This window comes from Anguilla rostrata, chromosome 3 (assembly GCF_018555375.3).
Source record: "Anguilla rostrata isolate EN2019 chromosome 3, ASM1855537v3, whole genome shotgun sequence".
NCBI lineage: Eukaryota > Metazoa > Chordata > Actinopteri > Anguilliformes > Anguillidae > Anguilla > Anguilla rostrata.
In genome coordinates this window covers 72,509,076-72,536,956 of record NC_057935.1, presented here as the reverse complement: position 1 = coordinate 72,536,956, position 27,881 = coordinate 72,509,076, and the positions used below count along the sequence as shown (strand labels likewise).

Genomic DNA, 27,881 nt, shown 5'->3' with positions numbered 1-27,881 from the left:
AATCTCTAACTCCCCTAATTTTTGTACATGTAAATGAATAATTACTATTAGTAGTAGTAGTTGAATTACTAATAGTAGTAGTGGTGGTAGTATTATAACATCTGAGAATATAAATGTAACTGATTTACCATGAAATATACACAAATCCACAGGAACACACACAGACACACAGGTATAGTGTGTAGCCTGTAGGTGTCATGAGCATAGCTCTGGAATGCTAATTAAGTGATTTCCTGAGGACCCCTGCCTGTGTGGCCCCCAGCACTGACCACTGAATGCCACATTTCCTTTATGGTTCATTTCACTTCGCGTGGGACAATTTGTTTGGTCTCATTAAGCTGGTTGCTTGTGTGTGTCCACCAATTCTACATGTGCTGTTCTCAAGTGATTTTACACAGGCGAATTTTGTTTAACAAAAGTTATTTGTTTAAGTCTTCAGTGAAATATAATTTTTAAAATAATAAATTCTAAAATAATTAACAGCATAATTGTTGATATTACGTCACTGTGAAACCCGAGAGGTCCGTTACCGCCGATGGTTTGAGGAAACCAATTGCTTTGAACCACTTGCATAGAACAGCTTAATCTGGTCAAATATTAGCCGACCGGAGTCAGAGGAGGACAGGCGCATTAGCTGTACAACTTTGGCAAACAGGTGCCCGGTAAACCAGTGAGGTTGCTGTTGCTGAGATGCTGTTGGTGTACTTACTGATAATAAGACGAAGAAGAACAACAACAACAATCTGTAAGCAACTTTCTGAAAAGCCCTACACCACTACTAACCATAGACTGTATAAAAAATACAAGCCCCCGCTGAAGCAGGAAATCTGAATTCACTCTATATGCTGCAAGAAATGGGACCCCTCCTCCCAGTCTGCGGATATCAGATCACTATCAACACATCGTTGAGCAAATTAAATAATTAGGAACAGAAATTGGCACAATATCCCGATCCCTTGTTATGTACCCTTGCATTACTGTGTACAAGCATGATATCAAATCAAACTCGATTCGCGGGTATCTGTGAAGAATTGGCGCTGCGCGGATCCATATAACACCTGGATGGCATACTCATAAATACAAATCATTAACTTGATCCAATTGCTGTGGTAAATCTGACAAGTGTATTGTTTAATTTCAACGTTTAATAAGATTATTTATTAGCAGAACGGTGGGAACCACAACAAATCATATCTAAGAAAAATAATACAGTCTTTGATCTTTTAAAAATATATCAAGTGCATTGTGGTATGCCAAAGTCTTCCTGGCTCTAAAGGATTCTGGGATATTGGAGGTCCTCGTTGCTCGCTTTCAGTGTCATGGCGACCAACATCGAACAAATTTTCCGGGATTTCGTTATGAATAAAATCAAAGAAATTGAAGACGAAGGTCAGCATACTGGGTAAATATGTGTCTAGAAGATGTTTGTAGCTGCATATGGTTGACTAGAGAAGCACTTTGAATGGGGTACAGATTTATTTCAGGCAATGATCTTTCTAGTTCAAAGCACAGGCCGGTGCGCGATGGCACACAACGGCATGCCTTTTTGTGTTTGTACCTGCTAACTAAGCTAACTGTTCGTTGGCTAGTTATATAAGCTAACTGCTGTCCGTGCTCTGTAGTTAAGTTATACAGCGATTGATGCCACAAAGGTGCGTAGCTAGATAACCATCAAAATTAAAATGGGTTTTAGTGGACTTCAAGAAATATAACTTTTTATATCGCCTGCTTAGCTAGTTACCACAGCCAATGTACATGAATTTATTCATTTTAGCAACAAATGTAGCTAGCTTGCTAGTTATCATCCATGGCTAACTGTTTGCCATCTACTGCTGGAAACACACGTTTTAAATATTAACGTTTTCAGCGTCACACTCGTATTTATATAACGTGTGTATAGTCTATATATTTAGTTTCAAACATCCCAGCTCCCGACCGATCTAGTTCTACCTCGTCCTCCAGCCTGTTTTCTGAATGGGTTTGTCCACAAACTGCCTACTCCATTAGCTATCTTTTTTGCGCCATATTGCATTATCGGTTCCCTACATGGCTCGCTAATCAACAATTGGTTAAAAAAAATTACGTGTAAGCCTCGTGGTTATATTGATTTATTATATCGTTGTACATGCGTAAATAAAGTTAGCTCTTCGATTAATGTAATTTGATTCGGTAACACATACGATGCTATGGTAACGTTGGCTAATCGTGCTGGACAGCGGTGGTGTGAGGCCTTAACATTTAGCAAGCGGGGAACGGTGAAAGCGCCACGCCGAGCCGCTCAGGCGGCGTGCAGTAATGCAGCGCGCGGAGCCCGCGAGCCGAGCAGGCCGCAGTAATTCCGGTCAGGAGACGGTAGTAAAGGTGATTTGCAGTTATGCAGTTCAGATGTGGTGCTGTAGAGAGGGCCCGTAGGATCGCAGTTACGGCGAGATGGAGCGGCTTTCCTATATCTATTGCTGTGCTACAGGTGGAGGGCGACGTCGGTGCAGCGTTCATTTAATCTGCAGCCTGTTCTTAAAATTTCTGGACATCTTCATCCGTGATAGATTTTGCTAGCATGAGTACATCAGCGATAGATTTTATTGTGGATTGTAACGGTACTGTGATGAAGGATGTCAATCGATATATCTGTTCTGGCGCAGAACTAGTGTTAACATCGCGCTAAAGACGTAGATGTAAATGGAATTTCATGAAAATATGCTTTTATAGCTAGCCATTTAACATCTGGTTGAAGTCGTGTATGTAGGTAGGACTCTAGATTCGGTGGTACGAGTAAATGGTTCGAGCTGTTGACTGATTTTTAATCTGCAGCCGATGAACTCCGAACCAGTTTCCGTCATAACACACCTCGCCTTGGACCGCCTGAAGCGCGCGCGGTGGCGTAGGTTGGCTAAGTGAGTCAGTGTTCGCACTGTGTCATAGCGTCGGGACCGGCGTGTAATATATGCAGGGTACTTGCTAGCGTTGTCCACCATGACATGGCACCAAAACCTATTTTGTTCTCAGATGTTTTTCTAATTTATCGAAGTTACATTTACCGCCACCGGTAACCCCTGACCTACCCTTGATGTCAGCTATATGTCGATGCCGAGTTAAAGTTCTGATGACAGTCCAGATTATTTTAGCAACCTATTACCTTTCATGTTTTACAGGAAGCAGTGTTCACAAATATCCGTCTTAATTTTTCTGATTTATTTTTAAAAAGCTGTAGGTGTATTTTCTTAACCCGTTTTATGTTTGACTGTGGATGTCATTGCAAGAGATAATTGCATTATTGCGCCTGCAGGACACATTGTTGAAATCCTTTTATATTCTTGCGCTGTGTGATTAATTCAGTGCCTTTATGGTTGGGATGGTTATTCACAAAGGTCCAGCCTGTGCTGTAATATTTCCATTCTTGCGAGTGGACTCTCGTACATGTTCTGTGAACACATTACATTTTTTACCTTTATTTAATCAGGGTGTCCTGAGACCACAGCTTCAGACAAACATTGTACGAAGACCTTGTGCATGTAATGTGTCTGAACAGAATGTACATACAGGAGAATTATACACAGGAATGAGAAGGTGGCAAAATCGACATCATTACTGTGACAGCTTCCCAAAGTGTAACCTCCTAATCTGGTGAAATTTGCATACGCTCACATTTAGTGCTGACGGTTGTTGAATAAAACAAGTAGGGCCACTAGGACCTCCACAAGAGGCGATTGCATAATGTCATTAAGGGAAAGCGCTCTCAGCCAATCAGCTGTCTATCTTTCAGAGCATCAACTATTTAGAACTCTGTCTGCAGACCTGAGGGATGTGACACACTGGCTCATTCACCAGGAGTATCAAAATGTTACTGGATAATTGAGAGTGTCTACATATGCTGTCAGTGTTGGCTTTTACTGCTTACGTCTGCTACGTTACCACTGAACTGGCCATGTGTTGTATGACGTTGTGGAGTATTTGCATGCCAACTTGTGATGCGTAGTCTTGTGCAGTATTAAAGTTTTTTAATGCTTTAACGCCCCATAGATGTGCCTGTTTTGTATAGTATGTGCTAGCCTCATGTGCTCTGCTTGTTTCTGTGCATGTGCCTGCTTCTGTGGTGCTTATGCCTGCTCATAAGCTCTGTGAGCCTGTTCTTATGTGCTTTTAATGGTGCATTACGGCTTCTTGTCTGGTCTGTGTCGTTATCAGCATGTTAACCATAGCCTTCCCAGGAACAGCAAACGGAAATGAGCCAGCCGGCTGAATCTGACACATTTACATCGCAGAACAGTGATGCTGATCAGTGTGTATTTTCCCTATCAAATACATTTTAAAAATAGATGAAAATAAGGACAGTGCACATTTAAAGTCTAGGAAAGTTTGTGCGCATGCATACACGCAGACATGCTGTGCAGCTAATGCAGATGAGTTATACCCAGCAGTTGCATGCTCTTGATCCTGACTGATCAGGTTAGCCGCCGCAGCCTTTAGCTGCCTAAAGGACACCGGGGCATCTGTCTTGGGTGACTCCTGAAGCTCATTCCACCTGTGTGGTGCATATTCTTTAAAAGCAGTTCCTCCCAATTCTGTCGTGAATCCTGGCGTTTCTGGCATAATCCGGTCTTGAGGTGTTGCGCAATCATTTGAGTTTCTGAAGGATAAAAGGACAGTGAGATATTTAGTGAGGCGGGCTTTGTGTATAAATACAAGGCTGTGCTGCTTCCTCCTTAGAACAATGTTCTTTAAGCATTACACTACATCACCAGCAAAGGAATAGTGAGGATTAAACACTTTTTTTTTTGCGCCTGGTGATGACATCAGTGCCGTAATGCCACTGATATTGTAGCTGTGAACCTACACAAAATGTGTCACGTTTTTATGATGTCATAACAAGCTCCAGATGTTTTCTGATGAGATTAATAACTGCTTGTGTGTAATGCTGCAGTGTTCTCGACTGGGTCCGAAGTTGTTCTGGTGTAGAAGGCAAATCTACATTTCAGTTCCGCGTGTGTGCGGTGGTTGTGCATCTCAGCTGAGGATAAGCAGTTCTGGTAGCACATTATGTGAAGTACTGAATGGTTTTAAAAAATGATGTTTGAATATTCCTGAAAAAGCACATACGTTTGAATATATTAAAATATGTTTTAAAGTTTCAAATGTTGAGTTGCATGGCAGAATTTGAGCAATGCTGGCTGTGCTAATTGTGTGTTACATTCACAGGAGTGCAAAACAATACAGAGAGACGTAACTAGCATAGGTACGTGTTATCTGCACATAAACATGAACGCGGTTGAGTTGGAGAAAAGAAAACATTAATTCGAGATGGCCTTTAAGATGAACACGCAGCACACGTTTAGAGTCATTTATAGTACGCATGCAAGGCAAAAAGATTATAATGCGAGGAAATTTGATGTCCTAACGAAAAACGTACAAACCTAAAATAGATAATAAAATCGCCTCACATTTTCACCCATTTGCCTGAATCTGTACCGCTTATGTCTACCCCGGATCCTGATGGATAATTTACTGTGAAGTGCTGTTAAACACTGAAAAGTACATTCTTGGACCTTTTTGGAGAAGCACCTAAGATTTTACCTAAGTTTTAACTTTATCCTGCCAAAATGCTACAACTCCCAAAACACTCGCGGAGAAAAAGAAAAAGGCAAAAAGGAACTTAACTGGTTACACGTTTTTTGCCAATGCCAGGCCTGCAGGTTATTAGCCAGAAACTCCTGATGGTCTGCTAGCCCAGAGGCCAGAGCCTCTCTCATATTCCAAAGGAAATGATGCGCTCCTATTGCACCGAAGAAACAGGTGATGAAATGGTGTCCAAGTAACAGCAGAGCGACTGCCTGTATTGCCGAGCGACTTCCGTGTTCCCCAGAGTAGGCGCTAAAATGCGTGATTTATTTTTGGTTTAACGTGAGTGCGGTCCTGCCCCCCCCCTCCCCACAGAGTGACGAGCGACGCTCAGCCCAACGGCGGGGTCTCCCATCCCACGCAGAAGCCCGGCCTGGGGAAGAAGATGGCCGACCCATCCGAGAGCGCGGGGGAGCCCCACTCACCCCCCCGCCCCCTGCTGCCAGCGGAACATGCCAGACTCACAAAACTAGGTGCGTCCATCCCCGTGACCTGGGCTCAGAGTCGGCAGCTGTATTCCAGTCACGTATTAATGAGCCCATTGCCTTTTACACGTAGGGGTTTGCAAGTGCTCTGCTGGTTTGATGCTTTAAATGTGTTTAATTCCTACTGTCTGCGTAAAGTGTTTGTCTTTCAGTCAAATATAAAGTGGTCACTTTATACAGTGGAGGAGTTGTGGTGTTCACTGTGAGAGAGTGAGGGTCTCCGTTTTGTTGGTACTGGAGGGGAGTGTGAGATTTTGGGGAGGCTTTGGCTGAGTAGGTGAGGGGTAACTGTAATACCTCGTTCCAGCTGAAGAGGGCGACGGTACGCCGAGCACCGCCCCGTTGGAGGAGCCGGCCAATAAGGAGGGCAGCGAGACGCCGCGCAAGAAAAACAAGAAGCACAAACGACACAAAAGCAAGAAGAAAAAGAAGAAACGCAAGGAGGAGAAGGAGAGCAGCTCGGAGTCGGGGGCGGAGTCAGACGGCGAGACGCGCGGCCTCACCAGGTGAGACTCACCTGTGACACAAACACCACCGTACGCACACTTCAGCTTCTACCTGTACACACTGTGTAACAGCGACAAGCTGCAGGTGTGCAGTAGTGTCCGACTAGGTGTGTAATTGTGTCTGACTGTAGGTGTGTAATTGTGTCTGACTATAGGTGTGTAATATTGTCTGACTGTAGGTGTGTAATATTGACAGGCTGTATGTGTGTAATTATGTCTGACTGTAGGTGTGTAACTGCTCTGTGTTTTTTTTTTTTTAGTGTGAAGACTGAAGTCCCACCTGAGGAACAGCCTGATCCTGTAGGGGAAGTGGGCGGAGCCCCTCCTCTCTCAGGTGAGTGACAGGACCTCAGCACCGCCGGTGATTGGCTAACCTTTTCTCACAGCTCGATAAACCCAGTGACCTGCTGCAGTCCTTACCAAACGCTTAGAGTAAGGCAAGGGTAGGAAGGCAGTGACTGCATTTGCAACAGAACCAGTCTGTGATTACTGCAGTGATGTTATCACGTTGCTAATTAGCTGAGTTCTTCCCATGATTCATCTCAATCAGCCCATATGGCCCAAAGACTCACACATTATTCAGCGATGTTTCAGATGTACTTAACCTGTAGAATCGGAGGCAGTGTGATCTTTACTTAAGTCACTGATTTTTCTTGAGAGCCGGGTGTTTCATAGCAAATTGGCTGTGAGACCATGTGAACAGGCAAAACTGTGTGATTGTTGTGCTGCATGTACTTGTGTTTCAGTAACACTGTAGTGTTTTTAAGGATGTGAAATATTGCCATATGAGGGGAATGTAACGCTGGAGTGTCTTCGTAGCTCTTACAGGGGAAGAGGGTGACGGGAAGTCCAAAAAGCAGAAACGACACACGGGCAAGAAGAAGAAGAAGAGGAGGAAGAGAGGTGAAGAGGAGAAGCAGGAGAAGAAGAGTCCCTCGCGCTCGCGCTCTGAGAGCACCTCGGCCTCTGGGTCTGAGTCAGAGATGGAGTCCCGGCCCCCCTCTGGGCTGCCCCCTCCCGCCTCCCCCACTGTCCGCCCCCTCTCTGGGCTGCCCCCTCCCGCGTCCCCCACTGCCCCCCCTACAGACGGGGCATCCCCCGACTCCACACCCGCTACCGAGCCGCTGGGCTGCAAAGAGGAGGAGTCCAAACCCAGCACGGGAGACGCGGCGTGTGCCCCCGAGCAGGCCCCGCCCTCTGCCACCGACGTGGGCGGGGCCTCCTCGCCCGCAGAGGGCGAAGGGGCGGAGCATAACGGCGACTCGGCCGGCGGGTTCTGCACGGCTCAGGACCTGCCGGACATAATCCCCAAACAGGAGAGCGCGCACAGGGAGGACGTCCCGCGGGCGGACACGGACGCCGCGGCCGACACCAACGGGAAGCGGGAGGACCGGAGCGAGGAGAAGCAGGGCAGCCGCTCCAGGTCGCGGTCCCGGTCCCTTTCTAAGCCCGGGAGGGAAGCGTCGCGGCAAAGCCCCGCGAGGAAGAGCCGCAGCCGGTCACTGAGCGCCAAGCGCGAGTCCGCCAAACCCAGCGCCCGGGCCCGGTCCTCCTCCCGCCACAGGACCAGCCCAAAGAGGAAGCGCCGGTCCCGCTCCACCTCCAGGAAGAAGCGCCGCTCCAAGTCACGGTCACACACCAGGAATCGGAGGTCCAGGTCCCGGTCCGTGCGACGCAGGCAGAGCAGATCCAGGTCTGTAGTGCGTGTCCGTCGGTCCCGCTCGCGGTCCCTCTCCAGGCGGAAGAGGTCGCGGTCCCGGTCTCGCCGGCGCGCTCGGAGGACCAGGTCGCGCTCGATCCGGAGAGGCAGGCGGTCCCGGTCCCGGTCCCGCTCGCGCCACCGGCGCTCTCGGTCCCGGTCCTTCAGACGGCTTCGGCGGACCCGGTCTCGATCCGTTGTGATCCTCAGGAGGAACCGGCGGTCTCGATCGCCGCGGCGCAACCGATCGCGGTCCAGGTCTCTAAAGAGACGGCGGTCTAAGACCCCATCGCCACGACAATCAAGGCGGACCAAGTCCAGGTCGCCAGCAAGGAGGCGCCCGCGTTCCAAGTCTCGATCCCCAAGGCGGACTTCTAGGTCTCCCCATCGGAGCAAACGATCAAAGTCAAGGTCCCCAGGGAGACGTCATCGCTCAAAGTCCAAGTCCCCCAAACGCGGTGGTAAACGTTCAAAATCTCCCAAGAGGAACAAGCGTTCAATCTCGAGCTCCCCCCACAGGAACAAATCAAAGTCTAGATCTGTCTCGGGTGACAGGCAGTCGTGTGAAACGAGTCCCTCTCCTGCAAAAGGGGGAGACGGGGGCCCAAAGAGTGGTTCTCCCGACCGAGACCGCCAAGACACGGACCTCAGTATGGACCTGACCTCCCCTGACAAGCTGGGGAAAGAAGCTGGTGAGACGGGCCCTGAAGCTGTGAAGACCGAGGAGAAGTCCTCAGATCTGAACCCTGAAACGGGACCAGAGCAGGCTGCGGACCTCCCAGAACCAGAACCAGAACCAGAGGCAGTTTCCACCGGGGGCTGGAAGCCTGTGCCGTTTCTAGTGGACAGCAAGGCCAAGGCTGCCCCTGCACCCTCTAAAGCACCCGTCGACACCCAGGAGAGCAATTCTCCACCAATGCCCCCTGCTGAGAAGTGCTTTACCTGCGAGCTGCCTCCCACCAATCAGGCCTCGCCAGAGCACGCGGTACTTGACGCTGCCCCTGACGATAGCCAATCAAAACCTTGCGTCACCACCTCGAGATCTCGGTCTGTCTCCCCTGAGACTAAAGGAGAGGGGCATAGCCAGGAGGATCCCACGGAGGAGAACCCTGACATGCCCGCCATGTCACCGCAGGAGCATCGGAGGTCCAGGTCATCCTCTCCTGCCAAACACGATGGCAACCACTCCAGATCACCGTCGCCCTCCAAGCCTGCTGCTGAAGAGGAGCCTAAATCCCCATTAGTCAGCAAAAATGAGAAATCATCCAAGCAAAGGAGCTCCCCCTCTCCTGCTAAGAAGAAAAGCTCAAAGTCCAGATCACCCTCCCGGAGGAAGAAGTCCCGGTCCCGGTCACCCGCACGCAGAAAGCGCTCGCCTTCCAACTCGTCCTCTCCACGAAAACGGTCCCCGTCCAAATCCACCACTCGAAGGAAGAAGTCCAAGTCAAAGTCTCCGGCGAGGAAGAGGAAATCCAGGTCTCCCTCTCGCAGCCGGAAGAGAAAATCCAAATCTAGGTCTCCCGTGAGGAGGCGGAGGTCCAGGTCCAAATCCGCAGCAAGGAAGCGGAAGTCACGTTCAAAGTCCAGAACCAGGAACAAGCGCTCGAAGTCCAGATCCCCCAGGAGGAAGCGCTCCAAGTCCAGGTCACCAGCGAGGAAGAAGCGCTCCAAGTCCCGGTCACCGGTGCGCAGGAGGAGGTCCAAATCGGCGGACAAGAGCAAGCGGTCGAAATCCCGCTCTCCGGCCCGTAAGAGGCGGTCGCGGTCCCGCTCCAGGGTCCGGCGCTCCCGCTCCAGGCGCTCCCGCTCCAGCTCCCGCCGGCGGAGGAGCGGGTTCCCGCTGGACCGCCGCGACCGATGGAGGCGCACCCCGAGCCACTCCCCCATCCTCATCCTGCGCAAGAGAAGGTCCACCTCCAGAACCCGGCGCAGCACCAGCAAGACCCCACCCCGCCTCACCGAACTGGGTAAGTGTGTGTACCCCACCCCTGTTCCGCCCTTCACCTCCCCTTCATCACATTTTTAGACATCATTTCTGCAAGTTTCCTGTTGAAAGAAGAAACGTCTTATCCTGCCCTTTGTGTCAACAGAGAGACACACATTTGAATTGATGTTTTTGCATAAACAATATATGCACACTCAAATTCACTCAACTCCTTCTGTTGCTTCATTTATGGCTACAGTGCAATAGCAGTGACCCTCTCTGTACTGGTCCCTTGGTGCAGTATTGACCCTCTGCAGTACTGACCCTGTGTACCACCCTGTCTGTGATCTCCCTCAGTACTGACGCTGTGCTCTTTCTCAGATAAGGACCAGCTGCTGGAGATCGCCAAGGCCAACGCGGCCGCCATGTGCGCCAAGGCTGGTGTGCCCATCCCCGAGAGCCTGCGGCCCAAAGCCATCCTGCAGCTGCCTCTGCCCACCCCAGTGCCCACACCCCTGTCCTTACCCCTGCCCCTGCCCATGAACCTGCCCATGAACCTACCGCTGAACATGTCCAACATGCCCAACATGAATATGCCCAACATGAACATGCCTAATATGAATATGCCCAACATGAATATGCCCAATATGAACATGCCCAATATGAATATGCCCAACATGAACATGCCCAACATGAGTATGAGCGCTGCCGTAGCAACCATGACCGCCGCCCTGTCCACCATGAGCGCCCTGTCGGCCATGCCCAACCTGCCCGCCCTGCCCACCATCACCAACAAGCCCCCGCCCATGGCCATGCCCAACACCGCCAACATCGAGGAGGTGAAGAGGAAGGTCACGCAGAAGGCCAACAGCATCAGCATCAAGGAGCTCACGGAGGTGAGGGAGGGCGGGCGGGCAGACTTTACAGGAGGCTCTTCAGAGTGCATGTGGAGAGGCCGGATGCTTTCTTACCGCAGGGGAATGCCATGTACCCCTGCAGAGCTGCAGACTTGTGTAGCCCTGCAGAACTGGAGTGTGTGTGTAGATCTTCAGTAAATCTGTGGTTCTATGTTCTGTTGGTCTTCAGAAGTAGAGCATGTGTGGATCTGCAGGCCATGAGCGCACGTAGGTCTGCACTGCTGGCATTGCTGGAGTGTTGTTCTGTAAGGCAGTGTTATGTGTGGGGTGTGAAGGTTATCTAATGTGGTTTTAAAGGTTATTGGTTGTGGGGCAGTAAGCGCAGGTGGTGCGTCGTCGTGCTGTGGTGAGTAACACCGTTTTGTGCGTTTCCTCACTGCAGAAGTGTAAGAAGATCGCAGAGAGCAAGGAGGAGATGGCCATCGCCCAACCGCACGTCTCTGACGACGAGGACGAGAGACCCCCCAAGGGCAACTCCTTCAGTCTCAGCGTGAGTCTCCTAGTGCCTCTGAGAACAGGCACCTGGCTCGTTGTTTTTACAGTTTGAGAGCGGAAGCTTCTGAAACGTCGCCCTTAATGTATCCCACTCTGTTTCCGCAGTAACCCTGCCGCCCGCCCCCCTGCCCTCCCGCCCTCCTGGCCCCTTGGCGAGACCGGAGGCCTCTGGTGCCCCCGGTGTCGTCAGGGTCCCGACACCACCAGACGGATTGGACAGGCCCAACGGGGTCCCTGTGGACACCTGGACAGACTGATGGACAGACGGATGGACAGGAAGGGGGAGACAGCAGAGAGGGGTTTTTACCTGATGCCCCTCCCCCACTAGACCGGTCCCGCATCCACACTCAAAGCTGGGCCTCCCTTCTCTAGCGCCCCCTCTCTGTGCGGAGGTTAAACTGCACAGAGCCGGAGGGCTCACCCGTACTCTGCCCCAGGGGGCGAGTGGACACGCCCTGTCCCAGCGGCTGGGTTAATTATTGATTATTGATTACTGATTAGGGTGCGGAATGTCCGTAATCAAGCCTTTGAAGCGAGGTGAGGGGTGCGAGGTTCCCGGTTGAGCCTGGGGAATGGGACCTCTGCCCCCCCCTCTCCAAAGAGACTTCACTCACAGGGCAGCAGACTCATGAAAGGATTTTACATGATTTTTTTTTTTTTTTTTTTTTTTTTGAAGGACTGAATCTTAGCTGTTGGCCCTTTCTTTTCCATGTTGAATTTCTTGCTTTTGTTTTTATTCTTTCTGTTTTCAAATATATGGGGTTGAGTTGAATGCTCATGACCGATGTGCTCCTGGTGCCCGGCGGGTTGCGATCTTGCGGCGTTCCCAGAATGCAACGCTGCGTGCTTCACCGCGTCGCGCCTGCCAGGGGGCCACGGAGTGGCTTACCTGTGCGGAAACGTTTCCGTGAGGACACTGGCCCCCCGGGCGACGCCCTTGGGCGCGGTCCTGGTTTAGAATGGTTAAAGTTGAGCTGTGATTTAAGCCCTGATTACCTTGCAGCGTTTCCCGTGAGCACAGCCCCTGGTTAGCGTGTATTTTATCATTTAAAACCTCCAAACTTTAAACCTGGGTGAAGAGGACTTTTCTGAAGTCAGTGTAATTGTCCTGTAGTATACGAACCACAATGGAACAGCTGCCCGCTTGTTTTTAAGGGGAGGGGAAAAAAAGATGAAAAAGAAGCTGATGCATTGTTTGAGGGGGGGGAAAGCAAAGTTGTTTTTTGAGGTTTTTGACATCTTTACTGTATTGTGTAACGTTTTGGGTGTTTATTTTCTGTGCGATAGAGTTTCTCCTGCGTTGGATCTGACAGTAACTCTGCTCAGACACCCACACTGTCACCCGCTGTGGGGAAGGGGGTGGTGCAGGGAGGAGGGGGGGCTTGTGGGGGGGGGAGCTTTGCTGCCCCCTTTTGGTTTTGATTCCAGACACGTCACCAATTCAGAATAGGCCTTAAATCTAAATACATGCGCGCACACGCATACCTGTATCTCTCTCACACACACGCACACACACACATCCGCACACGCGCCCACACACATACCTGTATCTCTCACACACACACACACACACACACACACACACACACACACACCCCAGTCTTTCCCTTGCACAACACACACACATTTGTATCTCTCACACTAACGCACACACATGCGCGCGCCAGTGTCGCACACTTGCACATTTCTCCATTCGCAGATAAGAAACCGTTAGCTTAGATGCAAGTACTTTATTGCCTCTGAAAGTATTTCCCATTCTGAATATAAAACATGAATGAGAGGAGTGGGCGGAGCTTAGTGTGTGTGCTGTCCTTAGAGTGGGCGGAGCTTGGTGTGTGTGCACTCTTTAGAGGAGTGGGCGGGTCTTAGTGTGTGTGTGCTATCCTTAGAGAAGTGGGTGGAGATTAATTTGGGCTCTATCCTTAAAGAAGTGGGTGCATCTTGGTGTCATTCTGAGATGGGACGGTGGAGCCTATTGGTTTGTATTTAAGTGGGTAGAGCTTAATAGGTCATCCTGAGACGGTGGGGTAGTCTCCGTTTCCTTGGCGATCGTGTGTGTGTGTGTGTGTGTGTGTGTGTGTGTGCGTGTGTGTGCGTGTGTGTTGGATGGAGTCTGAGCTCATGCAGTGGTGGATGCTGGCTGGTTTCAACCACAACCTTACCGTACAGACAGGTGTGATGCAGGGGGTAGATGTAGAAATACTAGGTTGGACGCGCCTGTAGGGAGAGCAGCCGTACTGCACAGGGCTGTGTGAGGTACGTCACGGGCCTCCAGGGCGTGGCCATGCAGGGGTACGCATGTCCGTCTGATCTAGTAATTCTGCATCTGTGACATAGAACTCCACATTCCCATAGACTCTCCCTCTTCTGATGTAACAACCACATTTGGCTTAATTGTCTTTTTTATATGAAATGGCATTTTAGATTTTTTTTTTTTTTTTAGTTCGTAGGATGTTTTTGTTTGCTTTGTACATAATGCAATGTTGATTATTAAAGAAATCTCCTAAAATGATTAATTCTTTTCTTTTGAATCTTTGCAATATTTTAGTGACCTCTGTAACATTGAGTAGCTGGTCTAAAACATCCGAGAGTTGAGTCATGTCTGGTCTGACTGTAAGAAAGGAAAGCAGGCCTGTGTGCTGGTGAGCAGTATTCCTGCTGAGTTACTCGTCTGTGGGGATGGAACGTCCTCTCTTTCTCCTCTTTTTCTCCTCCCTCTCTTTCTCCCTCAGCCCCTCACACGGGGCCCTGGCTTCCTCGCTGAACTTCTCCAGATCTGTCACAGGACGTTTATGACTTGCCTCTTCTGTTCCTTACTCTCCACCTGCCCAGCTCCCCAGTGCGCAGCATCTCACGCTCATGCATTTGAAGATGCAACACATGCCGTTCTTTTATTTGACCACTAGAGGGCAGAAAGGACACTGCGATTCTCAGTTTCCAGGACCTCTGTGAAAACAGGCCAGTGTGAGCTGGTTTAAGCTCGTTTGGGGCTGCTCCTCTGGGGTCATGGGGGTCGTACTGATTCGGGCTCGTTTTGGGGTGCTCCTCTGGGGTCATGGGGTCATACTGATTTGGGCTTGTTTGGGGGGTGCTACTCTGGGGTCATGGGGTCATACTGATCGGGCTGTTTGGGGTGCTACTCTGGTGTCAGTGGTGTCAACTGTTTGGCTCGTTTGGGGCTGCTCCTCTGGGATCATGGGGTCATACTGATTCGGGCTTGTTTGGGGGTGCTACTCTGGGGTCATGGGGTCATACTGATTCGGGCTTGTTTGGGGGTGCTCCTCTGGGGTCATGGGGTCATACTGATTCGGGCTTGTTTGGGGGTGCTCCTCTGGGATCATGGGGTCATACTGATTCAGGCTCGTTTGGGGGTGCTCCTCCGGGGTCACGGGTGGGACAGTGGGAGACAGGAGAGTCATGGCTTCTGGTGGAAAGTGGGGGGGTTAGAGTTTGGGGCGCCTTGCTGGTACTCAGCTTTTTCGTTCATCTACTTCAGCCCAACAAGAAATCTGTCGCATTAAGAGGTTTAGATCTGTATCAGGTACTTAGAGTCAGTGATAAAGGACGTACACCAGGCGTGAACAACCTCCACTAGCAGCTTCACTGAAAGACCGTTGACAGCCTCGTCAGCCAGCGTCACCATGCAAACAATGCTTCCCTTTGATCTGCTGCTACAGGTGACCTACTGAAGGTCACACACGCCTGAGCACCTCAAAAGAGTGGAGCTGAGTGGCACGGAGCGATGGAGAGAGAGAGAGAGAAAAGGGTCGCCTTTCCTCTTCAGCTCCTAAAAGGACCCTTGGCTGTGATCGTCTCAAACAGCGTGACCCCCAGAGTTTGAGTCAGCCTCTACTAGAGCTCACTAGAGTCAGCCTCTACTAGAGCTCACTAGAGTCAGCCTCTACTAGAGCTCACTAGAGTCAGAGTCTCTCTCTGCCCTTTTTGCCCCTATTTGGGGCAGTTTGGCCCCGTTTAGCTCAGTGTGGCCCTGTTTATACCCTGATTAACTCAATATGGCTTTAACCCTGAGGGGCTTCTGTGATTGGCAGGATTCTGTTGTCATGGTAACAAGTACGAGTCCAGGTATGAAACAAAGATTGCATTTACACCATAAGAATAAACACTCAAGCAGTTCTGAGTCTCTGGACAAGCTGCTAAATGGTCCTTCTGAGTTTTCTGTCTGCGAATGTAGCTCCTGATTGGTCCTTCTCTGTTTGCTCTCCATGGAGGCAACTGCTGATTGGTCGCCTTGTGTTTGCGCTTACATGGATGTGACCTTCACGGACCATTCTAAAGGCACAAGGAAGCAGAGGTCCCTCACAGACCTGCTACGTTACCCGAGACCTGCGTCTCCGTCTCCATCTCTCTGTCCGTCTTCATCCTGAGGCTGCTCCCCGAGGGACTCGAACCCGGCTCCTGCCCATCCCTCCTGACTCTGCTCCAGGTGTGACGCCATGGCAGCCCTGAAGGAAAAGAGGACCTGCGGCCAGCGATGTCAGGACTTCGGCCGCTTCGTGTGGAACCCCGATGACCAGACCTTCATGGGGAGAACTCCGGAGAAGTGGGGTACGTGTGTGTGTGTGTGTGTGGATATGCGTGGTGTGTGGTGGTATGTGTGTGGGGTAGTATGTTGTAGTGTTGTGGGTGCAGTGTGTGTGTGTATGTGTGGGGTCGTCCTGTGGTGGTATGTGGTGGTGTGTGCATGTAATATGTTGTGTGGCTGTGGTGTTTTAGTGTAGTGTGTGTGCGTGTGTGTGTATCTGTGGTGTGGGTGTGCTGCATGTATGAATGTGTTTGGTTGTGTTGTGTGGCATTATATGTTATGTGTGTGTGTGTTTTTTTTTTTAAAGAGTCTATCACAGATGAAGTGAGATGCATCATATACAAAATGCACAGCACAAAGACACAGTCAGATAAAACTAAGTTTTCTGTGTTATACACAGTAATGTACAATATAGCAGCATCCTCTATGATGGACTGGGTTTAACAGTCAGCATGCTGTATACGGCACCTAGGGCTGCGGGTTCGAATCCTGAGGCAGTGTGAACAGTTGACAAGCTGCAGCGCTGCACCTGACAGCGCTGTAAGTCACCTTGGTTCACAACGGCACGTGAGCATCTGTATCTGAACGTGTACATTTAGTCTTTCAAACGCCAAACACTACAGACTGATTCGGTTTCAGAACAAATGCACTCAGCTGTGTCCTTGTTGTGTGTAAGCGTCAGTGGGAGCCACGTTATCAGAGTTTATGACGCTTCTGCGTGTGGACTGAAGATAACAGGAGCGATAAGGCAGTTCTGATTCTGCAGCCCAGGCTTTGAAGGACACCTTGAACATGAACTCCTATAAGGACCCACTCACCTGGGTTTTTTGGACTTAGCATCTTCAGAGTCAACCAAAGTCAAAACGACAGTCTTAATTGAATAAACGTGCTTTATTTTGTATGAGTGCTCCAGTGTCTATGCTGGGTACTCTCTCTAACGGGTATATATGTTTGTTATATGCACTGTCCGATACTGAGAGCACCTTCTCTCTTTCATGGGCTTCGACTGTTGTGCACGAGAATGTCTATTTTGTAGCACATAGTCCAGTTTGACAGAGAGTGCAGTACGTGTAACTTCGAGTCTATGAGGTATTCATTTATCTATGTTGGTGTTCAGATAAAGGGCCCAGTTTTAGATGAAGATTAGCGAGTGCTACTGTTTTCACTCAACCAACGAGTGATGTTCATTTGAGTTATATTGTTGGGGGTTTTCACACCACAGCAGGCTATACCCCTGGAGTTTGAGCTGTTAGTGCTGTTTCACAGTTCTTCTCTCTTGCAGTGTACATCAGTCTTAATGCTGTTTCACAGTTCTTCTCTCCTGCAGTGTACATCAGTCTTAGTGCTGTTTCACAGTTCTTCTCTCCTGCAGTGTACATCAGTCTTAGTGCTGTTTCACAGTTCTTCTCTCCTGCAGTGTACATCAGTCTTAGTGCTGTTTCACAGTTCTTCTCTCCTGCAGTGTACATCAGTCTTAGTGCTGTTTCACAGTTCTTCTCTCTTGCAGTGTACATCAGTCTTAGTGCTGTTTCACAGTTCTTCTCTCTTGCAGTGTACATCAGTCTTAATGCTTTTTCTCTGTTCTCCCCTGCAGTGTACATCAGTCTGTACTACGTGGCATTCTATGTGGTGATGACGTGTCTCTTCTCCTTGGCCATCTACGTGATGATGTACACGCTCTCTCCCTACGCTCCGGACTATCAGGACCGGTTATCATCGCCAGGTAACCAGCGTCCTACTCATTGTTGTATATATTATCCATCCTCTATCTATCTCCGCTTAGCCTGGTCAGGGTTGTGGGGGGTGCTAAAGCCTATCCCAGCATGCATTGGGTGTGAGGCAGGCATACTCCCTGGACAGATCTATTATTATTATTATTATCATAAAAAATACCCATAAAACAAGAACCATTTTTAATAATCCATGGAATTAGACATATCTAGGTGCTATATCCCCACAAACCTTCCTCTCTGTCTCCTCCCTCCCTCTCCTCTAATATCCTCCTCTCGGGTGTGGGCAGACATATGAGAGGTCATGTGAGATCACCTTCAACATGTCAGACAAGAAGAGCTGGAGCAAAATGTCCAAATGTTTGGAGCAATTCCTGAGGCGTGAGTGAAGAAAATGGTCACATGCACAGAGGCAGCCAATCGCAGCAGTGCCTCTGTGCAGGCAGCCAATCGCAGAAGGGTTTCCACAGAAGGGCAATCACAGCAGTTTTATTTCTGATTCAAATATTTTTTTTAAAAGCATTGAATTCACTAGATCAGATTAAGTGACATAAATGTCTCTCTTTGTACCTTTCTGACCAATGTCTTCCTCTATCTTTTTTTTTTTTTTTCTTACTTCCTGTCCCTCCTTCCACAGCCTATAATGCGACCAAGCAGGAGCACTGTAACAGCCACCCCTGCACCCAGGGCAAATACTTCTTCCAGCACGAGTACTCCGCTCCACACCACACAAAATGGTCTTGTGCGTTCACCCAGGACATGCTGGGAAACTGCTCGGGCCTCGAGGACAAAACCTTCGGCTACTCGGACGGAAACCCCTGCGTGATCATAAAGATGAACAGAGTACGTCAACTAATGACAAACCAAAATGGCGAACCAAAACCAAATAAGAAACACACACACACACACACACATACACGCACACACACATAGCTCAGAGTGTTACACAGCTAGATTTGTGAAGGTTTTGGAATTAAGCGTGCAGGAATGAAAGCAGCACATTGCCACCTGTCAGACGCAGATGAGTGGTGTTCATTCATATCCGAGGACTAACGGCTGCCATGTGGCTTTCTCTACAGGTCATTAACTTTTTGCCCGGAAATGGGACAGGAATGGCCCCATACGTCAACTGCACTGTCCTGGTGAGTGAGTGATAAAATGACTTCCTTTGTCAACTGCGCCATTTTGGCTCCTGGGAGGGATGGAACAGTGCAGCTAATTTTTCGCCTCAGAAAACTGTGGCTAAACGAGCTGCAGACAGAACTAATCAATCTGAAATTCCATGGACTGGCATGGCTTGGTAAACTAGTTTGATTAAAAAAAAAATAATAATAATAAAATGTGTGTGTATGTCTAAACAGGAAGGAAACGAGAATGTGAAACACATGGATTATTTCCCTACGAACGGCACCTTTGACCTCTCCTACTTCCCCTACTACGGCAGGAAGGCCCAGGTAAGCACAGATCATCCACACCTGTTACATGTCCAGGTACGCACCTGTTCCTTCAGTCCACGCACACCTGGCCGACATGCTCAATCCACTTACTCTACACCCATTCTCCATTCAGGGCCAGCTCCACAGTAATCATGTTCAACGCTCAGACCCTTTGCAGGTGGGAAAGTAGCCCGCAGGAGAACCCAAGCCCATCAATTCCTGTCATGTTTCTGTTCTGTATTGGAAAAAAAAAATTTAATGCAGCGTTTTTTTATTAGCTTTTGCTAAAAAGCAAGTATTGCTATGCAGGTGTCAGTTACTCATTATAAGATTTGCCAAGCTAATATCTTTTACTTGCACCAGTGTGTCTGTACTGCAGCAGTGTGTCAGTACTGCACCAGTGCATCAGTACTGCAGCAGTGTGTCTGTACTGCACCAGTGTGCCAGTACTGCACCAGTGTATCTGTACTGCAGCAATGTGTCTGTACTGCAGCAGTGTGTCTGTATTACAGCAGTGCGTCTACTGCAGTAGTGTATCAGTACTGCAGCAGTGTGTCTGTACTGCAGCAGTGTGTCTATACTGCAGCAGTGTGTCTGTACTGCAGCAGTGTGTCTATACTGCAGCAGTGTGTCAGTACTGCAGCAGTGTGTCTGTACTGCAGCAGTGTGTCTATACTGCAGCAGTGTCAGTACTGCAGCAGTGTGTCAGTACTGCAGCAGTGTGTCTGTATTACAGCAGTGCGTCTATTGCAGCAGTGTATCAGTACTGCACCAGTGCGTCAGTACTGCAGCAGTGTGTCTATTGCAGCAGTGTGTCTGTACTGCAGCAATGTGTCAGTACTGCAGCAGTGTGTCTGCATTACAGCAGTGCGTCTACTGCAGTAGTGTATCAGTACTGCACCAGTGCGTCAGTACTGCAGCAGTGTGTCAGTACTGCAGCAGTGTGTCTGTACTGCAGCAGTGTGTCTTTACTGATCTCACCCTCTCTTGCAGCCCACCTACGTGAACCCCCTGGTGGCTGTGAAGTTCTACATGGTGCAGAAACGGAAGGCCAAGATTCAGTGCAGAGTGGTGGCCGACAACATCGCCTACCAGAACATCCACGACCCGTACGAGGGCAAAGTGATGTTTTATCTCACGGTGCTGTAAGATTTCCAACGTAGCCCAGCAGAACCAGAACCACCAGGGCAGTAATGTGGGCCTCTCGGTTTGGAGAAGATTAGGATTAGTTAGCGGGTCAACAGGCGGTGGTGTTGACCAGGTCCCACTCCTGTAGGGTTTATATTCACATTATAAGGCCCAACGCAGCACTGTTGCCCGGTCTGTATAATACTCTAAATGTTGCTTTGCAGTGTGGCCATGTAGTCTTAACAGTGTGTACATGAAACGTTTTATCTATGGTGTGTTTAGACAGATCAAACCCAACAGCAATTTTGTGATTATTTTTATTATTATTTTATTTTTTTGTTTTATTTTTGTCTGTGGGAGTTTTTGGCAATAATATTAAAATAGGAGTTAACATTACTTGAAAGGCCTTGTTCTTACTCTGCTCAGGGTAAGGGTGCATGTCACTTCAACCACTAACACCTGCAGTTTCACCACCTGACAGGAAGAGGGCGCTGCAATTACAAACACACATAGCAGTCATACATGCTCAATATCACCTTTAAACCTCAACTAGTCTGCACACATACACACACACCTATACACAATTTATCTTTCTTCCTTTTCTTCTTTCTTATCCTCTATCTCTCTCCCTCCCCACACACACGTACTACAGAGGGTGAAAATGTTGCCTGTAGGTGTCTAATAGGGTAAAAGTGTTGTGGCCTCTATGTGTCTAAAAGTATGAGAGAGAAGCATCCCTGTCAGCTGAACTGTGTAATATACCATGGAGACTCCAGGTGCCACATACATGACAGTTCCTGTTACTGTCACCAGGGGGCTCTGTGGAGCCAGCTTCCTCCCTCACCTGCTTAAATGGGGGTTCAAGAAGGAGTAGCTGTGACTACCCTCCCCTCCCTCCCCTCCCCATAGGGGTACAAGTGACTCTACCTCTACAGGTGTTCAGGTGTACAGGACACACCTGTGTTGTCTCTTGGAGGCAGGTATGTCCTCTCAGGATTGGACACGGATGTATTTTTACAGTATCTATAGAGAGAAACTATATGTGCCTACATCATACATGTCACACCTATACATGTTTATATATGTATGTAGGAATGTGTGTAAATGATACTCAGAAAGAGGAAAGCATTCAAGGTATAAAATAAACCTGTGGGTTTATTGATGTTACCATCAGCTTTTAAGTCGTTTTTAATTGAACCAGTGGTCTCATAAAGGACTGGACACACACTAGAATGGCAATGATCCGGAGAGTTCCTGCAGAAGTTAGCCAGTTTATTTCCTGTTTGTGTGTAAAATTCTGACAGTGTGCAAGTGTTCCTTCCGTCATCCAATTCAGCGAGATCGTCTCCTGAGCACATGGCAAACCGGCGTACATGTTTACACCTGCATCTGCTCGAGGCCCACGTCCGGCTGGGGGAGGGGCTGGGAGCGGGGCTGAGGGGTGCTCATGGTCTCGTGCAGCCAGGGCAGGAAGTGGTCGACGCGGGTGAAGATGCCGTAGTACCCGGGTGTTTGGCAGCCGCGGCCCCAGCCCACCAGGCCGGTGAGGAAGGCGGTGCCGCGGTACTGCGTGACCAGCGGGCTGCCGTCGTCCCCCCGGCAGGCGGGCTGCAGGCCGTGCAGGTAGCCCGCGCAGAACATGCTCTGCGTCAGGTTCACGCCGCTCTTCGGCCCGCACTCCGCCGCGGGCACCAGCGGCACCTCCAGCCGCCGCAGCACGGGCGAGACCGGGCGGGCGGGGCCGGGGGGCGGGGCGTTCCCCCCCGCGGTCAGCCCGCCCCAGCCGCTGAGCGTGGAGAGGCGCGCGGCGGAGAGCTCGCGCAGGGAGAACTCGCGCTCCGGCAGGCACACGGGCGCCGCCATCGCCGAGAACGCCACGGGCTCCCGCAGCCGCACCAGCGCGATGTCGCTGTCGCCCGACGCCGCGTCGTACCGCTCGTGAGCGATCGCCTGGGCAACGGAACTCCGCTGCTCCGAGTCCTCCGGCACGCTCAGGTCGTGCTCCCCTGCAACGGATCAGCACAGCTCTCAGGAACAGACACACCTACTTACACACCCCCACATACTATACACACCCACATACTATACACTCCCACATACTATACATGCACACTCACATACTATACACACCCCCACATACACCCCCACATACTATACACACACCCCCACATACTATACACACCCACATACTATACATACACCCACATACTATACACACCCCCACATACTATACATACACCCCACATACTATACATACACACTCACACATACTATACACCCCCACATACTATACACACACCCCCACATACTATACACACCCACATACTATACACACACACACATACTATACATACACACTCACACATACACACCCACATACTATACACACATCCACATACTATACACACCCCCACATACTATACACACCCCCACGTACTATACACCCCCACATACTATACACACACACATACTATACACACACACATACTATACATACACACATACTATACACACACTCACATACTATACATGCACACTCACATACTATACATGCACACTCACATACTATACAGGCACACTCACATACTATACATGCACACTCACATACTATACACCCACATACTATACACACACACTCACATACTATACACACACCCCCACATACTATACACACACACATACTATACACACACCCACATACTATACACACATCCACATACTATACATGCACACTCACATACTATACATGCACACTCACATACTATACACCCACATACTATACACACACACTCACATACTATACACACACACCCACATACTATACACACCCCCACATACTATACACACACACATACTATACACACCCCCGCATACTATACACACCCACATACTATACACACACACTCACATACTATACACACACCCCCACATACTATACACACACACACATACTATACACACCCCCGCATACTATACACACCCACATACTATACACACACTATACACACATACTATACACACACCCCACATACTATACACACCCCCGCATACTATACACACCCACATACTATACACACACACATACTATACACACACTATACACACATACTATACACACACCCCACATACTATACACACACACACATACTATACACACACACACATACTATACATACACCCACATACTATACACACACACTCACATACTATACACACACCCCCACATACTATACACACACACACATACTATACACACCCACATACTATACACACACTATACACACATACTATACACACCCACATACTATACATACACACACCCATACTATACACACACATACTATACACACACACACATACACACACTAACACACATACTATACACACACCCCACATACTATACACACACACACATACTATACATACACACACATACTATACATACACACTCACACATACTCACACACACACACACACACACACATACTATACACACACACTCACACATACACACCCACATACTATGCACACATTCACACATACACACCAACATACTATACACACACTCACACATACACACACACACACACACACACACTCGTACACACACACTGTACCTGCAACCACTTTGAAGTCAGTAATGTCTCTGTTGTGCACACAATGGGCAGCAGTGATGACCCAGTCAGGCCGAACTATCACCCCTCCGCATAGGCTCTTGCCCTTGTGCTCCAAGAGAACCTGGAAAACAGCCCCACCCACACCACTGTTCAGAACGCTTTCCTGCTCCCTGTGTAACTACGCCTCCACCCACCCACCTCTCTGTAACCCAACACCCACTCTCCTCTCCCTGTAACTCTACACCCACTCTCCTCTCTCTGTAACTCTACACCCACTCTCCTCTCTCTGTAACTCTACACCCACTCTCCTCTCCCTGTAACTCTACACTCCCTCTCCTCTCTCTGTAACTCTACACCCACTCTCCCCTCTCTCTGTAACTCTATATCCACTCTCCTCTCTCTGTAACTCTACACCCACTCTCCTCTCTCTCTGTAACTCTACACCCACTCTCCTCTCTCTGTAACTCTACACCCACTCTCCCCTCTCTGTAACTCTACACCCACTCTCCCCTCTCTGTAACTCTACACCCCTCTCCTCTCTCTGTAACTCTACACCCACTCTCCCCTCTCTCTGTAACTCTATATCCACTCTCCTCTCTCTGTAACTCTACATCCACTCTCCTCTCTCTGTAACTCTACACCCACTCTCCTCTCTCTGTAACTCTATATCCACTCTCCTCTCTCTGTAACTCTATATCCACTCTCCTCTCTCTGTAACTCTACACCCCCTCTCCTCTCTCTGTAACTCTACACCCACTCTCCCCTCTCTCTGTAACTCTATACCCCCTCTCCTCTCTCTGTAACTCTACACCCACTCTCCCCTCTCTCTGTAACTCTATACCCACTCTCCCCTCTCTCTGTAACTCTATATCCACTCCCCCCTCTCTGTAACTCTATACCCACTCTCCTCTCTCTGGTTAAAGTGACGCTAGTGTGGAGTGGAGTGTACCTGCCAGGGACAGTGACCTCGGGGACATTGGTTTCCACCAACAATTCTGACGGTTGCTTGGGCTGTCTGATTCTCCACAGACAGCAGAGGGATCTTACCGCAGGGATACAGCACTGCAATGAGTGACAGAGAGGACAGTGAGAGACACAGAGAGCTGTGAGTGACAAGCAGGACTGTGAGAGACACAGACAGCTGTGAGAGACAGAGAGGACTGTGAGAGACACAGACAGCTGTGAGAGACAGAGAGGACTGTGAGAGACACAGAGAGCTGTGAGTGACATAGAGGTCTGTGAGAGACACAGACAGCTGTGAGAGACACAGACAGCTGTGAGTGACAGGCAGGACTGTGAGAGACACAGACAGCTGTGAGTGACAGAGAGGTCTGTGAAAGACACAGACAGCTGTGAGTGACGGGCAGGACTGTGAGAGACACAGACAGCTGTGAGTGACAGAGAGGTCTGTGAAAGACACAGACAGCTGTGAGTGACAGGCAGGACTGTGAGAGACACAGACAGCAGTGAGTGACGGGCAGGACTGTGAGAGACACAGGGCTGTGCCTGTGCTGACGTCCCTCCTTACCCTGAGGCACACAGTCCTTTCCGTTGTCCCCGAGCGCATAGCCCTCAGCACAGGCACACCTGCGCCGTGGCCCAGTGGCGTTGCAGAACTGCTCACACCCCCCGTTCCGGTACAGGCACTTCAGGGTGTCCTCAAACACTGTCAGCGAGAAGGGGGGGGGGGCACTAACTTACACCTGTCCTGTCAGACCATGTGCATCTGCAGCATGTGCATGTAAATGTGTGCATTGCACAGTGCCAAGGTACTGTCTAAAGTGCACAAGTGCATTGTGGACTGCTGGGTTTCAGTGCACTCAGTTGGGTTGCAGTCTCAGGTGTTGGGTTATAGTGTGAGGTGTTGGGCTGTAATGCACTCAGTTGGGTTGCAGTGTTATGTGTTGGCTTATAGTGTGAGGTGGTGGTTTGCAGTATTATGTGTTCAGTTATAGTGTGAGGTGTTGGGTTGTAGTGTTATGTGTTCAGTTATAGTGTGAGGTGTTGGGTTGTAGTGTTATATGTTGGGTTGTAGTGTGAGGTGTTAGGCTGTAATGCACTCCGTTAGGTTGCAGTCCCACCTTCTTGGCAGTACTTCCCCTCGAAGCCTTCTGGGCACTGGCACTGGTAGGAGTTCTCCATGTAAATACACGTCCCGTTGTTTTTACAGGGATTGTCCAGGCAGGGATCACGACCTGGGACAGAGATCAATAACAGAGACAAACACCCCCCCATTTCACGAGAAGGGCCAATGGAGAGGCTTGTGTCAGGCTCTCTAAGCAAGCAGAACACAGAATGCTAAATAAAATGAACAAAAATGCATGCACTGACAACATGAGGGTCTAATGGATAATTTCCTGTAATTCTCATAATTTTATACAACGTTCACCATTCTGCCCTCGATAAACTCAACACAGCACGTTGTAAGCTACAAAATCCACAACTCTATATACTATATGCACTCAGAACAGGAAATATACATACGATTGTATGTCATCCAGAATTGCTTCTGCAAAAAAGAAAAACAAAGATGCCATCATAATCAGTTTATTAAATGATATATTATATCCTCTAAGATGGTGGATGGCAGCTTTGTCATCCAAATATGACATCCCCCCCCCCATCCAAATTACCAATTTCTATGTATTTTACACCCTAGTCCTGTATTGTTTGTATTGAGCTATAAATTATATCTATTTAACAATTCTTGTTTCTGTAGCAGCAAGTTGTCTTTGCTATTTTGTTGAAACGTGAATGCTATATCAAACTGAAAAATTATGAACTGAAATCAGTAATAATGTTTGTGGAGTAAACCTCCGCACCGTTTTGGCGTCGTCCTCAAACACCTCACGAGCCTCCTCGTAATCGCAGATTTCCTCGACGCACTCGCGCTCCAGGTTTCCCTGTTTCATCTCCTCGAGAAACCCCGAGTTCGCGCGCCTCGAGCGGTGCAGCAGCACGTGCGCGTCATCCTTCCTTATGAACACTACGGATCGGGTGAGAAAAAGCTATTGCTATTGATTCTTGAAATGTCATTTTCGCGTAAAATGTGTATTTATTTCACGTACAGTATTTATTTGCTTATTCGACAGATATCATGCACCACTCATTTGTTTTACCATACTTTGCTACGAAGCTCATTTTCGTGAGTGTCTGATTCTTTCATCCAAAAACAAAACTCAAAAGCGTTAACCCTGTTTAAGATAAACCCAAATGTTTAGACATCATCTGGTAAAAAATTAAAATAAATAAATAATTTTAATGCAATGATCGTATTAAACATACCTGAGGCAGATACGTAGGAAAATGCCAGAGTCACCAAGAGTAATGCCCGCAGCATCGTGACAGACTGAGTTTTGGTTTGAAATCCCTGCAGGTTCAGTGAGCGCTTTTCGTGTGCACGACCCATTGTGTACCGAGATCGATCTCTCTTTTTTGTTAGGTCACGCGCTTAACGCCGACGCTGTCGATTTCCCAGAAGTGCATGCCGTGAACAATGAACAAAACGAAAATGTAAACTTCCAGGATTTACACAATACATGATATGAAACACCCGATTCAACAGCGTATTATTAACGTATTAACTTAATATGTATTCATTAAAAACCTTGACCTGAAACAGCCTATTCGGTTTTGAAACTAGATGTTTAAACTAATGCTAAGGTCGTTGTTTTTTTAAGCCTGTGGGGTCCAAAGTTTGGCGATGGTAAACAGAGGAATCAATTAAGGTCGAAGCCGGTTGGAAGTATCCTTAGAGGTGAGTGCGCTGAAGTTGCGTGTGTATG

At 48.9% G+C, this 27,881-nt stretch overlaps 3 protein-coding genes across 5 annotated transcripts; 2 read left to right on the top strand and 1 right to left on the bottom strand.

Annotated features, from left to right (window-relative positions):
- The first annotated feature begins 1,263 nt into the window (after positions 1-1,263).
- On the top strand, positions 1,264-14,154 carry sona (SON DNA and RNA binding protein a). Of its 3 annotated transcripts, XR_010329213.1 has the most exons (9): positions 1,264-1,402; positions 5,932-6,089; positions 6,409-6,607; positions 6,868-6,941; positions 7,427-10,273; positions 10,612-11,126; positions 11,530-11,637; positions 11,748-13,475; positions 13,512-14,154. XR_010329213.1 is itself a non-coding variant. In XM_064329705.1 (8 exons), the coding sequence occupies exons 1-8, from the start codon at positions 1,320-1,322 to the stop codon at positions 11,748-11,750; spliced, it is 3,987 nt and encodes a 1,328-aa protein (XP_064185775.1). In that variant the 5' UTR covers positions 1,264-1,319; the 3' UTR covers positions 11,751-14,154. The 3 variants fall into 3 exon arrangements, 2 of the variants coding, with proteins under 2 accessions (XP_064185775.1, XP_064185777.1); XM_064329705.1 differs by having other exon boundaries at positions 11,748-14,154; XM_064329707.1 differs by having other exon boundaries at positions 1,273-1,389; positions 11,748-14,154.
- Positions 14,155-15,839: 1,685 nt separating this feature from the next.
- LOC135251863 (potassium-transporting ATPase subunit beta-like) lies at positions 15,840-20,875 on the top strand. The gene is given in 7 exon segments (XM_064329704.1): positions 15,840-16,208; positions 17,780-17,911; positions 18,174-18,296; positions 18,553-18,758; positions 18,995-19,057; positions 19,277-19,369; positions 20,345-20,875. Coding segments are annotated over 7 exon segments (885 nt in total). The 5' UTR covers positions 15,840-16,096; the 3' UTR covers positions 20,501-20,875.
- Positions 20,876-21,607: 732 nt separating this feature from the next.
- Positions 21,608-27,747, bottom strand: LOC135251862 (coagulation factor VII-like). Its single transcript, XM_064329703.1, has 8 exons — positions 27,382-27,747; positions 26,919-27,082; positions 26,581-26,605; positions 26,178-26,291; positions 25,625-25,762; positions 25,046-25,158; positions 24,097-24,217; positions 21,608-22,485 (listed from the first exon to the last, which is right to left on the bottom strand). The coding sequence occupies exons 1-8, from the start codon at positions 27,503-27,505 to the stop codon at positions 21,857-21,859; spliced, it is 1,428 nt and encodes a 475-aa protein (XP_064185773.1). The 5' UTR covers positions 27,506-27,747; the 3' UTR covers positions 21,608-21,856.
- Positions 27,748-27,881: the final 134 nt, after the last annotated feature.

Bases quoted from the DNA above. Each gene is read 5' to 3' on its own strand.
- sona (XM_064329705.1), top strand. From the start codon at position 1,320: ATGGCGACCAACATCGAACAAATTTTCCGGGATTTCGTTATGAATAAA. The intron at 6,090-6,408 runs GTGCGTCCATCC...ACCTCGTTCCAG, and splicing joins TGCCAGACTCACAAAACTAG to CTGAAGAGGGCGACGGTACG. The intron at 11,127-11,529 runs GTGAGGGAGGGC...TCCTCACTGCAG, and splicing joins GCATCAAGGAGCTCACGGAG to AAGTGTAAGAAGATCGCAGA.
- LOC135251862 (XM_064329703.1), bottom strand. From the start codon at position 27,505: ATGGGTCGTGCACACGAAAAGCGCTCACTGAACCTGCAGGGATTTCAA. The intron at 25,763-26,177 runs GTGGGACTGCAA...TCTCGCTGACAG, and splicing joins GGGGAAGTACTGCCAAGAAG to TGTTTGAGGACACCCTGAAG. The intron at 22,486-24,096 runs GTACAGTGTGTG...GATCCGTTGCAG, and splicing joins TGACTTCAAAGTGGTTGCAG to GGGAGCACGACCTGAGCGTG.